At 39.1% G+C, this 13,462-nt stretch overlaps 1 protein-coding gene across 2 annotated transcripts in view; it reads left to right on the top strand.

Moving 5' to 3' along the window:
* Positions 1-13,462, top strand: part of UNC93A (unc-93 homolog A) — a 191,121-nt gene that overhangs the window by 168,048 nt on the left and 9,611 nt on the right. Inside the window, exon 8 of one of the 2 annotated variants that reach the window (XM_072409182.1) lies at positions 7,837-9,499. The exons of the other annotated variant lie outside the window; for it this stretch is intronic. Coding sequence (XP_072265283.1) covers positions 7,837-8,102 — 266 coding nt within the window. The 3' untranslated portion in view covers positions 8,103-9,499. Of the gene's footprint in view, positions 1-7,836; positions 9,500-13,462 lie in introns of those variants that run through there. 2 annotated transcript variants of the gene reach the window in all.

The raw sequence follows: 13,462 nt of genomic DNA, 5'->3' as shown, positions 1-13,462 counted from the left end.
TTTATATTCATTATATCTACTAGACCCCTATTCGGATATATTTCTGTAACTTACAGGTCTAAAATGTAAAAAAAAAAATTTCATGAAAAACAGTGTAACGCTTTTGGTACAGAAATCTAGACATCAGTGTAACGCCCAGGAGGTTAAATAAACATTGTAATCTGCTTTTAAAGTTCCCTCCCTGACACAGCCCCATACATCACCAATCACATCACCCGGAAGATGACTCATCCTCCGAGTGATGTGAGGGGGGATTTCCCTGCCCAGCTCACACAGGCACAGACAGAGACGCTGGAGGCTGCTGCGGCTGGCATCTCCGGAGAGATGCACAGCACAATGCAGGATTTCTGCATTGTTCTTCACATCTCACTGCAGATGCCAGTAGCAATAGCAAATCTTTTATTGCTGCAAGAGGAGCTGCGGACACTGGGTAAGTATTTCCTTTCAGTTGTAATCCGATTGTCATACAATGTATGACAATCGGATTGCAATATAACATTTGTTTACATTTAACCACCTGGTGAGAAAAACTCGGGGTTAACCATAATTGCAAAAGTTTTTACCCCGAACATGCTCGGGCTTAACGGCCAGGTGGTTAAAGAAACAAATTAAATCACAGAACTTATAATTACACAAAAGAACAACATTTATTTCAAGATACACAAAGGAAATGTTATCCTATTGTTACTAAACAATGTCACTAGTTGTGACTGGTTTGACTCTTCAACAAGCAAAATCACATTATTTATTGCCAATACATGCAAAAATTGTTCTATTGTTGCTAATTAGGTCCACTAGTTCTCATAGTTTGACTGTTGATGTGACAGAAGAGATCTTGGTAAATCTGTTTTCACAAACTATCCAGAGGCATATTCCTCCCAACTAAGCTTTACTTTTGTGGGCTGGATGGCTATCGTCTAAGTCACAGCAGGAAAATGAAGACAATGAATGTGTGAATACTCCAGGATACCTCAGTTCTCTCCACAATCTTCATAAACACTTGCTCTGGGGGCACAGGTTCTCAATCTCCTCATCTGTTTGCAGACAATATTCCTGTCTCTCAGGAAATGGAGACAAGCAGGTTGTGTAAATCATCAGGAAACAAGGGCTAATAAAGGTGAATCATAGGAAACAAGAGCTAATAACAGTGGAGGAGCTGTTTCATGATAACAGTTATTTGATTCAGAGAACCATGGGAGATGTGTTAAGGAGAAAATTACCGTATTTTTTGCCATATAAGACTCACTTTTTCTTCCCCAAAACTGGGGGGGGGGAAAGTTGGTGCGTCTTATACGACAAATGTGTTATAAAATAATTAAAATAAGATACTCACCCGATACCCGATCCTGCGTGTGTCTCCTCTCCTCGCTGGCTGCAGCATGTGTCTCCTACTGGCTGCAGTGCAGAGCGAAAGAAGCCGGCACAGCGCCCCCTGCTGATCCCTGCCCTAACTGCCGTACAGTGGAAAAAAAGGTAAGAACGGCACAGAGTGATCAGAAGGGGAATTTGAATGGCAGAGTGATCAGAAGGGGAATTTGAATGGCACAGAGTGATCAGAACGGGAATTTGAATGGCACATGAGTGATCAGAAGGGGAATTTGAATGGCACAGAGTGATCAGAAGGGGAATACCGGTATGAATGGCACATGAGTGATCAGGAGGGGAATAATCTTTCAGAATCTTTTTTTTCTAGATTTTCCTCCTTTGAGATTGGGTGCGTCTTTTATTCCGGAGTGTCTTATAAGGCGAAAAATACGGTAATGATAATGACAGTGTCTTGGTTCTGCAAATGTGTCTACTGGTGGCAGTCGTGGTGCTGCTGTTTTAAAACCAGGTCATATAGTACAAATATTAGACAGGCAAGCAGTGCTTGATGGTGAATGTTTGTCATATTCTGTAGTAGGGTCAGACAACAATGATAACAGTATTCTAAACAAGACAATGGAACCAGTTAGGAGTAATTAGAAAGGCAGTGGTGGGGTGGCAGGTATTGTGCAATAGCGCCCATGAAAAGGCAGCACTTAAAGTTTCTCCATTAATAGCCATTAATGAAGCAGACACCTCAGACTCTTGCCCTTGACTCAGGAGACACCTCAGCCCTGAGAGCTTGAAGTAATGAGGCCCTAATTCACTAGGTGTCTCCTGCATTGGCCTTTTTTTGCCTGCTCTTGATGATGCATCTTTTGTGTGTGTGTGCAAAGCATGCCATCTCATGCAGGGTCCACTCTCTCCCCTTTCTCTTTCTTTATTTTGTAGTTGGTATTCCTTCACTGAAGAATGTTTGGCCAAGAAACAAAAGTAGTAAATGCTCTTAGGCATTCTCTAAGATAAAAACTGAACACCCTTCTAACATATCCTGGAGCACCTGTGTGAGCAAAAAAGAAAAGGAAAGTGGCTATTGACTATTTTTCTTTTCTCCCTGTCTATGCACCAAAGTGCAAAAGTTACAAAGGTCATCACCAGTACAGCAGACATCTATGGCGTTGCACTGCAGCTGAAGATGAACGCCCACAGTGGGGGGCAGAGGGAGGAAATTCCAAATATACCTTGGCAACCATGCCAGTTTATATACTGGCTTGCTTTTACAGTAACAAGTGTATTATTGATATCAAATAGAGAGATGACTACTGGAGAGCTGCACTCCCTTAGACCTTTGGTATCAGAGCAAATTGGGGAATTTTTCAAGTCTTCTAAAGTGGGAAGCAAAACTTTGCTATTATGAACAAATATTGTGCAGCCACCTTAAGACAGCCCATTTCCTTAATAAGTTTGCCAGTGCCTCATTTTCTCAGAAGGCATCTCTCCACTGCATTCGTCTTAAGTCTTCTTTCAGCCAGCTTTCACAGATTCAGCAGCAGCAGCAGCACCAGGTTGAGTGGGGCCGACTACAGCGTCTTGGACATGGGGAACAACTATTTCCAGCTGTGCTTGCAGCAAAAGGGTGAAGAGTCAGAAGAATATATAGACCAGATGATATGAATAAATCCGCCATAGCCCAAAGTGCAGAATTACTGTATTTCCCCGTGTATAGGATGCTCCTATGTATAGGACGCACCTTGATTTTGGGACCCGAAATTCAGAAAAAAATAATTTTATTCCAAAAGGTATTGAATTTACCATATTGAACTTTATTCATCATAGAATCCATTCAACTCCTCATCACTGTCAAAACTCGCATCCATATGATAGCTCTTTGGCTTGTCCTCATCTGTGTTTGATGACGAATCACTGTCTGCATATATTGCCTCATCCTTAGTTCAATCTATGGCGTTTGAAATGCGGCACTTCTTAAATGAGTTGACAGTGATCTCAATCTTCACATTATCCCAGGATCTTTTCACCCATGTACAGACCTCTCCTGGTTTCTTCACTCTTCCTGTTGGTGTCAAATTGTCCCCAGAAGCCTTCATCCATCGGGTCCATTCGTCTCGCATAGCAGCTTTGAAGGGTTTGTTAATGCTGACATCAAGAGGTTGGAGCTGGGATGTCAATCCTCCAGGTCTGCAGCAATCTTCTTTGTGTTTTCTGTTATGTGTACCCTGAACTGATCAAGCACCAATAGGGCAGGTTTGCATAAGAGTCCACCTGGTCTTCTGCTCCAAACTTTCTCAAACCAGATCTTCATCTCATCCTGATCCATACTACCTTTGTCATGAACATGGACAATCACTCCTCGAGTAATGTCTTCTTTTGGCATTGTTTTGCATATGAAAATCAGCACAGGAGGCAGCTTGGTTCTGTTGGCACAACAAGCTATACCAACTGTATAATGGCTCTTTTCATGTCCACTTGTCTTCACAGTTACAGTCTTCACCCTCTTCTTATCAACAGCTCTGTTACTTGGTACATCAAATTGAAGGGGGACCTCATCCATATTTGCAATTTGTCCCAACTCAAACTGATGTGTCTTCCCACATTGAATGACAAGACGATGAAATTCAAAGACCTTCTGCTGATAGCTTTCAGGCATCTTTTGGGCAAGTCTGGTGTGTGTACGCATGCTTAGTCCATTTTGTTTCATGAACCTGAAGCACCAATTGTGTCCTTCCTTGAATTCAGTAACTTTTTTTTCACCAGCAATTCTTCTTGCCTCATGCTGAACCATCTTTGTAGACACAGGAATTCTGATTGCCCTTTGCTCTTCCACCCATCTTTAATTCCCTCTCCAAATCAGGCCATTTTGCTGACTTGCCTCTCATGGCCTTCTTCCACGGCTGTTTCAGTAAGGTCTCTTCTTCCCCTAGCCAGTCTTGAATTGTTTTCTCAGTTGGAGGAGGAATTTACACTCAGCAGCACGATTTCCATTCACTTTTGCAAACTCAATCACTTTTAACTTGAATTCAGCACTCTATGAAAATCTTTTCTGCTCCATGGCTTTATTACCTCTGTAATATAAGTGGGCTGTGTTAGCATCCGTAGCTGTATAACCCCAATAAAAAAATAAATATTGCGAAAACAACAAGTGTGATAAAGCATGAACTGCAATTAAAAAAAAAATCTACTATTGTATAAGACACACAGTTTTAAGACCCCAGATTTTTTGAAAAGTGCATCTTATACATAGAGAAAATTGGTACTTACCTCTCAACCCTTTGGATTACTGGGTTGAGAAACAGCATGTTTGGCCAGAATTGTCTAAGGATGCCATCCAGGTCATGCTTTTTCCACCCTCAAATATCATGTTGAAGTGAGTTTTTTAGTGAAGCAGGGGGAATTGTTACTCTGATTCAGACTACTCTGACTGCCACCAGTGTGGAACAATAGATGTTTAATAAAATGAACTTTTCCTTGGCGAACTGTTTTAGCCACGTGTTCCTAATGCTAAGGCAGTATTTGTTCTACCACCACCATCAACCAGCCTAGTGCCACTTCCACAACCAGAAGTGAACTTTTAAAAGATGTGGTGAGTTTGCACCAAAAAGAACAGCAAAAAATGAGAAAACTGACTAACTTTCTTTAGCAAAATGGGGAAAGTTATTTGTGACAGATTATGAAGTGACATTGCAGTGCTTAGTGTGGCGTAAAATATTTGACTTTTTTTATATAGGAATAGAGCTACATACAAATGTATTCAGACTGTCCCAGATTACTAGAATTAGTTAAAGAAACCATTTGCTACTTGCTATTAATATGCACCAAATAGAACAGTCAACAATTGGAAAAACTAACTTTTCTGATTACAAAGTGGCATTGCAACATTTAGTTGCAATTATACACCAGCATTTTTTTCCTGCTGTGTTATAAGAAATTTGCCTTTTTTATGCAGAAGGTCTCTAGGAAGTTTTGCAAAAGGCTTTGTTTGTTTTATTTTTTTTTTAATAAACTTTGTTAAGCTTTTTCTACTACTATTGTATTCATGTAAAACCAAATGAAGAATGTATCCAAACGAACACCTTTTTAGGGATGTATTTTAGTATGAAATTATAAGGCAAAAACATGGTGGCAATTGATGAAACCGTATTTTCAGCTAAAGTGTAACCAAACCCATGGTTACTTATAAATCCTCATTCCATCTCAGGGCACCACTATCTTCCTTTTTCTTAACTTCCCTTCATCCATCACTTCAATTTCAGTCATCATTCATTCTTCATTCAATCCCAACACAGACTTGGAAAGCACTAAGCTGCACATGTCCAGCTCATCAAAATTTGACAGCTGGGCAATGATGAGGCAGGTAAGATCAGTTTTTGCAAAAAGGACATTGCCTGTACCTTTCTGCAGTAACCACCTGCCTGAATGAAAAAGAGTACTTTAGTTCCACTTTACCAAAATTATACTTTATTTGGTTGTTGTTGCAATCTAGGGGCAGCTGACGGATTTACATCAAAGTGAAGTCCCCTATATGTGATCATAAAAATACATGTCAATGTCATGGGGAAACTGGCACATTTAGAATCTATGGTATTTTTCCTTTCCATTAATGATTTTTTTTAACTTGCAAGAAGTCTTGAGCTTACTAGAAAATTTGGCCAGCAAGAGTCCATTGGTTATGTACAGTCACTGTTCTCTTTTAGTCCTGTCAAATCACAGACCTCTCTTTATAAAGGAGTGTTATATTACACTATGCCCCATTTAGTAAAGCGCTCCAAGGCTGGTGAAGATACACTTTCATCAGTGAACCTGGGTGATCCAGCAAACCTGGAATGGATTTGGTTCAGGATTGAAACATTTGCTAACAAATATCGAATGACTTTTAAGAAATACATTTCAGGTCTGGGCAATCACCCATGTTCACTGGTAAAAGTGTATCTTCTCCAGCCTTGGAAAGCTTTAATAAATCAGATTGTCTATCTCTCCCTTCATAACCATACATAATGTAGCTGCTGTGGGAGGAGCAGAGGTGAATGCTCTAAGACTGCCTGCATCATAATCAAGATAAATTCTCAAGCCTTTTCACTTCCTTCACAAGGGAGGCTTTTACAGATAAATAACTTGCATAAATTATGTTAACTGCATATCCACATTTTTAGAATAAATTTGTTTAAAGATTAATAGTCTGGGGACAGGGTTCCAGGTAATTTTTCACATGCCCTCTGATATACAATTTATCAGTTTTAAAACCATCCTTTTGATAAGAAGATTAATTGGTATATATATTCTTTTTTTTACCATTGATTTGGGTTGACTATATGCTTTAGCTAATGGATGACTGGTCCACTTAATAGAGTGGTTTGAGGAGACGCTGGTACTGCCAGTGTCTGTTCTAGAAATTTGTGTTTGGGATGGTGGCTGTTATCATCCAACCTTTGCGGAGTTGGTTAAGATAATAGTAAGAATTATGTCTGCATTAATTGCAGTAAGATTGAATGTAATGTCATGTTGATTCTAAAATGCCGATTTAATGTAACAAGAACAAAATATCCTTTTGGGGCCCCACTTGGCATCTGTTCAGAATTTCAGCTTAAATGGTCCTCACTCGGGGCCATTAATCAGACTTTCTGATCGTGTCATTGGATCTCCACACATGATTTGCTTTGCTCTATCTCTTAATCTTTTACTTTGTAGTGTTTAGTCTAAATAAATCATCTCACTGTGGACAGAGGTAATGTTTTTCCTTATCACTTTAAAGCTGCTTCCAACTTCCACTCTAAAAAATGGTTGATGTAATGCTTGTGCAAAATAAAACCATTGTTTTTGCACTGTCTTAAAAAACTGTCATCAAACAATCTACAAGCTTATACCCTTTGGAGGATTTAACTGTGTGCTTGTAAAAATTACTAAATTTACAAAACTTTACTTCATAAAACTTTACTCAAGGTCACTAACTACATTAATATATAATTATTGCCGTCACTGCAAAATATGTACTACAGCAGTTATTAAAGCAATTATCAGTGAATCTACACTAATAATTTTTTTCTAAATCCAATGCAAAATCCCCAAAACACTAGTTGAGCCTGCTAGTCCATCTAATGCAACTTTATGTTGCTATGTGGCAACAGTTCTTAAATCAGAGCAAAATGGCACATTTAATGCAGGATGTGCCTGATTGTACCTCCATTTCATGGAAAATGTTACAGAGGCATGGCTATCAGCATTGTCAGACATTTATCAATCAGCACCTCATCACACTTCATCACACCACAGCAGTGATTTTGTTCCTAAAACACTTTAAGCTGCAGTGTCTGAGAAGGAACATGTAGGACACAAACAAAAGAGGATTTGGTTCACTTTAGGAAGGGACATGCAAGACACAATAAGGTAATTAAGGTTTTTGTTTTACTTTGTGAGGCTTTCGGATTTCGTTTTGTTCACTAGAGACTTTAGTTGTACTTTAATTAGAATTTTCATATGATTGATCCTAATGAATTTTAATATTTTCATGATTTTTTACAGCTCTTTATGGAGTATTATTTGACAAGAACAAAGAAGCAGGTTTTGCCAATTATCGCTTGTGGGAGTCTTTTGGATTTGTTATAGCTTACGGGTATAGCAGTTTTTTGTGTGTATCTGCAAAACTGTATATACTACTTGCTGTACTTATATTTGGAATAACACTTTATACTTTTGTTGAATATATTGAAAAAAAAAAAAAAATGCCAAGCACTGAAAGAAATAGACTGGGTATCAAGGAGTGGCATTGCCAGCAGACTAAAATGTAAAATTGTACAAAGTAAACATATGTTTGATTACTGTTTGGCTAGTCGATTGGTACTTTTTATTGATGATGATAATTATGTGTGATGTGATGGTGATAGTTATGTATCTCTTTATGATACTAAAATTAGGCAAAATTAGGCAAGATTTAATTTGCATTGCCTACATCAATTATTAGAAATACAGTATCAAATTATTTAATAAAACATAATAATGTATTCCACAGGTATCAAATCAAAAATACATTAAAAAAGTTTCCTAACAAATTTTGTGATATACAATATTTAGCAGGATTAATTTCTTAATAAACCTTCAGGAGCATATTGTCTAAGGAGAAATAGGCATTTCTAAAACACAATATTAATGTATTTAGTGACAGGTATCCCAGAATGAACGTTTAGGAACAGGTTACCATAAAACCACTTACAATAGTCACATATAGGAACAAATACGTTAGCTTATCTCTCCTGACGATATGTCAAAAACTGGCTAAATCATCATCTATAAATATTAATATAATGAGAAAATTACTTGTTAGTGTATTCATAGTTAGTATTAGTGTACAAACATGGCTGCCTGTATGGATTTCAGCTCTTTCTTCCCCTTTTCTTAAAGCTTCACTGTCTATCAGGTCTAGCCGCATCCCACGTGGCACGTAGTTTGTATGTTTGGCCCCATCTGGTGTAAAGGGGCCTGTGGACTGGGGGGCTGTGTTTAGGTTGTTGAAGGTGTTTATGGGGGCTTTTTTCTTTTATTGGATTCTCACCTACCAATTCGCTTCCTCATCCAGCCCCCAATGAGCCGCCTCTGTAGCTGCTCCAATTCTAAAAGTACCCCTAATAATTTATTTGGTTGGTGAAGCTGTTTTTAGTGTGTTTGTCTGGTGCCAGCGTTATGTGTGTTTTTTTTCTTTGTTGGTTCCCCTCCATATAATATTTGGAACCTTGGGCACTCTTATGTGCTTTGGGGAGTGAAAAGAGCAGATGTACAGCCGTTTGGAGTGCCTTGCCATGTGGGTTTAGTGAGATGGGGTGGGCTGATGACCTCCCCCTTTCTGATAGCCCCTTAATGCCAACTGCACCACAAAATTCTTAGTAACATCCGGTACCTCTAATAATTTAAACAAAAATGCTATCACTGCCATCCCACGGTTAACCTTTGACCTGCACTCCTCCATGCACCCAGCATGTCCACAGCCTGTCTCCCCACGCAAGGCCCATTATTCTCTCCAGACTACAGAAAAACCAGATTATGTCATCTGATCAATCTGATCAATAACCCCATCGCCACCATCCACAGCTCTGGCATACACGAGATGCCACAATGCTCCTCTTCCGGTCCCACTTTAACCTCAAGAACACCTAACGCCTCAGCAGCCAAATCACTGGGGGGGGGGGGGGGGGTTGTCTCAATGAAATGTATTGGCTATGTATTAGGATTCAGCTAAAAAACCCTGCTTCCATCCAACTTTGCCAACTTTCAAGCCACCAAACCAAGGACCTCCTTGTGGTTGGAAGGTGTCCAAAGAGGAACGCCATAAACCCAAATTCTCCCACAGCTCCCTCGACAGTCGTACGAAATGGGAAGGCACCCGAAACCCAGTGGTTGCCAAAGGCAACTGCTATTCAAAAATGAAGTGAAGTTTTTCTAACAACGTCTGCAGCTGCGGCAACTGAATCTTAAGCTGTGCACATGCCCCATCAACTTTCCCCAGCAGGGACACCAATTGGTCCTGTGAAAATCGACACTTCATTGCCTCCGCATCTATCTCTATGCTCAGGAATGACAGATGCAAAATGGTCCTCCCTGTCTTCTCCTTAGCCAGGGGAACCCCAAATCGCACCCACTCCAGGAAAGTACTAAAGGCCTTAAAATATATGCTAGATATGGTAAACACAGATCCACATAATCAGCTCCTTTTTACTTGTACCCCAGAAAATACCAGATCTTGCTATGATGCAGTCAATCAATGTTTAAGAATTTGAACAGTGCTCAGGTGCTCTGAAGGGTGTACCCCTTGAAGCTGCAGGGCCACCAACCTCCTTGGCTGATCCACCTAGAACTTTCCTCCTAGCTGTCCTGGTAAGAAAGACCATCTATTTCCTGTTTCCTTACCATCCTCACTCTACTCTACAACTCTCAATTCTCCACTTATCGCCTTTTCCACCCCCCCCAGAACGCTTCCCCCCCCCCCAGAACACTTCCCCCCTGTTACCTACCTACATTCCAGTATGCTCCATTCATCTCCAGACTTTACTATACAGGCAAACAATGCTAAACTATTGTCCTACTTACAGTACAACAATACATTACAACAATATTCTTTTGAAGAAGCGGTTATAAATCTGCGTATTGAGCTTGGAGGTTTAAAGGAATAAATCATGTGAAATGTTGTCTATGTCACATGTTGATAAGGAAAGTTTTCAAATGTATAGTTGATTTACAAGTGTGGAATAATTTATTGTTTTTTATTAATTTCAATTCGTCTTTCTAATAATTGATTTAGTGAATGCCTAAAAAACCCTGTGATCAGTTTTCTCTAATGTTAGTATTATTGCTTTTGGGGTGTGTCATTAATTGCAAATGATACCAATAGACAGTTAACATGTATGGTTTGTCATCTCTCTATGATGTTAAAGTAAAGATAAAAATGAATGATTTAATAAAACTAAACCATGAAAAAAGAAAAATGTGTTCCTTATGTGCCATTGATTGCCTAATTTGAAATTGTAAGGTTAAACAATTCCATTCTGCTGTATATTCTCCCACTTGCTAACAAAGTACTTCAAGTGTTTGGGTATTTAAATCATTCTAATAAAATTAGTTAAGAAAATTAATATGTTTAGAAAATCCAAGTCCTTTATCATAAATTTTAGACAAATTTTGAGGATCTGAAATCAAGCAAACATTTAAACATTTTGCTAATAATTCTCAGACAAACATTAGAAAAATGCACAGTTCACTGCAAAGGCCTTATTTGCATCCAGCAGAGTCATAAGATAAAAAATTTTGTGAGAACAGATAATTTATCCTACTCACTTTAAGAGAGCTAGCTGAACATGTTATATTGTGTCAATGTACTGAAGCTTAACCTGAAGCATAGGAAAAGCTGAAAAGGGAGCAGTGGCCTCAACCTGCACACATATGCCTCTCACTAAACACTTCTATAGAGCACACTTTGTATAGAAATAAACCCCTCCTATTCTGTGACAAATAAATGGGGAGGGCATGCCATATTTACAAACTTAATCAGATTCAATGTATTTTGATTAGGTAACCATATTTAGATGTTTTTTTTTTTGCCTTACACTGTATGAACTCTAAAGCTTCCTGTTTAAAGGTTTGGGATTGATTTATTAATTCATTTTTTTATTGATTATACTAGAAGAATTTTGTTTTCTATTTAAAAATGAGATAACTATGTCAGGATTAACAACTAAAAATGTAACTAACATTTTGTTTAAATTATAATATTTATGAACAGGATGATTTTTGGAATTCATGAAGTATGTTGATTTTAGTAATTTTGTGGATGTTTCAAGTAATATATTTCATGTTTAATTTTATTTTGTGTATGTATGTATGCAAGTAATACCAATAAAATTAGGCCGCTCACTCTAACGTTTTACAAAAAAATGCATCCAGCTACTGTAAGACTTCAGGTGTTCTGTATAAAACAAACAGTATGGATCAGATTTGCCTCTGTTTGTCCCCCCCCCTCATTTTTAATTTTTTTTACTGAACGTCAATATCACTAGGGATGAGCGAGCAAATTTTCTAAATTCGGTCTTGCTGCCAATTGGGCCGTTCTTGCTTACCAAACGTAGGCTAGAACGGCCTTTGTAAATTCGCAAATTTGCAAACTTTGGGACCTGCAGGACCAATCAGGGGAGCGGAGGTCTCAGCTCCGCTCCTCTGATTGCTGTTGCAGCCCTCTATCCAGGAACACAGTGTGAGTCTTGCTGGCTGCTCATGAATGAATGCAGCGTGTAAAAAATCCTCTGATTTTTCCCTTGGTCATTCTTAAACGCAAGCCGCATAACTCGGGAATCTGAGAGGAGGATTATCGTGGCTGCATTTAAAAATACAGTTGTGGGAATCCTCCTGTCAGTGAGAGATCCACGTGCACTACAGGTCAGAATGAGACAGGAGGATTCCCACGGCTGTATTTATGAATGCAGCCGCAATAATCCTCCTCTCAGAGATCCCCGTGCACTACAGGTTAGAATGAGGGCTTGCCTGTAGTGCCCGGGATCGCTCACTGACAGGTGGATTCCCACGGCTGTATTTATGAATGTAGAAGTGATAATCCTCCTAAATGAATGGAGCTGTCCTATTTATGAATGCACCCGTGATAATCCTCCTATAGTGATTTCCGTTGGTTTCGCAAAATTTCGCAAACCCATCTGAACTTTTAGGAAATTTCGCGACAATGCCAAAGGCATTCTCCCTCATCCCTAAATATCACCCACATTATATACATCCAACATTTCAAGACATTTGTCTGTTGTGATCATGAGAGAATTATAGTTTGAAATTTAAAATTCATTGTTTATTACAATAAACAATGCTACATCGCTATCCCTCTTTGTAGGCCTGGGCTGTGTCCTGTAGGAAAGGCAATATGCCTTCCATATTAGGATGTTTTCTGCGCTCCACATCTCTCCACATCAGAGAGCAGAGGGGTGGCTAAGGAGCTGGCATAACTTTGGAGCTCCTGCAATGTGGGAGAGAGACAGAGTTTTGGACTCAACCAGTTGAATTAAGAGGTAATGTGTCAAGTTGCAGGTCTCATGTTTTATCCTGAATAAGTGGACATATAGGCCCTGATTCACCAAGCAAATTCGGAGGCTCGGTCGCACATTTTTATTTGCGATCCAAAATCGGAAGCCTTCGCTCAATTCACCAACTAAATGTCAGGCGCTGGCGTATTCACGCGGAAGTTAGTAACAGAAATTATCTTGCTGCTTGAGCCGCGCATCCCCGGCAGTTTTACACTGGCGAGCTTGCATTAAAAGTCACTGTTCCCCTAAAAAAGCATTCTTTCTAATGGCACACATATTACCCTTGTTTAAAATGTTTTAAACCTTTATATTAGCTGGGAAATAAGTACATTTTTAAATGACCTATCCTTTTCAGGTTTACAAAGAGTTAACTGATTTAAGCTCTTTACACAGGCACCTACCTAAACACATACAATGCCAGACCCCGTGATCCGCCTGTAAAGAAATTCCAGCGGGCTCTGGCGGGCAAAACCTTGCTTTTGACAGCGAACTAGACTTGTTTATGTCCAAAGCACACACGCAAGTTCTTGCTTGCTCCTTTATATATATATATATATATATATATATATATATATTTATAT

This window comes from Pyxicephalus adspersus, chromosome 4, assembly GCF_032062135.1.
Source record: "Pyxicephalus adspersus chromosome 4, UCB_Pads_2.0, whole genome shotgun sequence".
In the NCBI taxonomy this organism is placed as follows: domain Eukaryota; kingdom Metazoa; phylum Chordata; class Amphibia; order Anura; family Pyxicephalidae; genus Pyxicephalus; species Pyxicephalus adspersus.
This window is presented reverse-complemented; position numbering and strand designations above follow the sequence as displayed.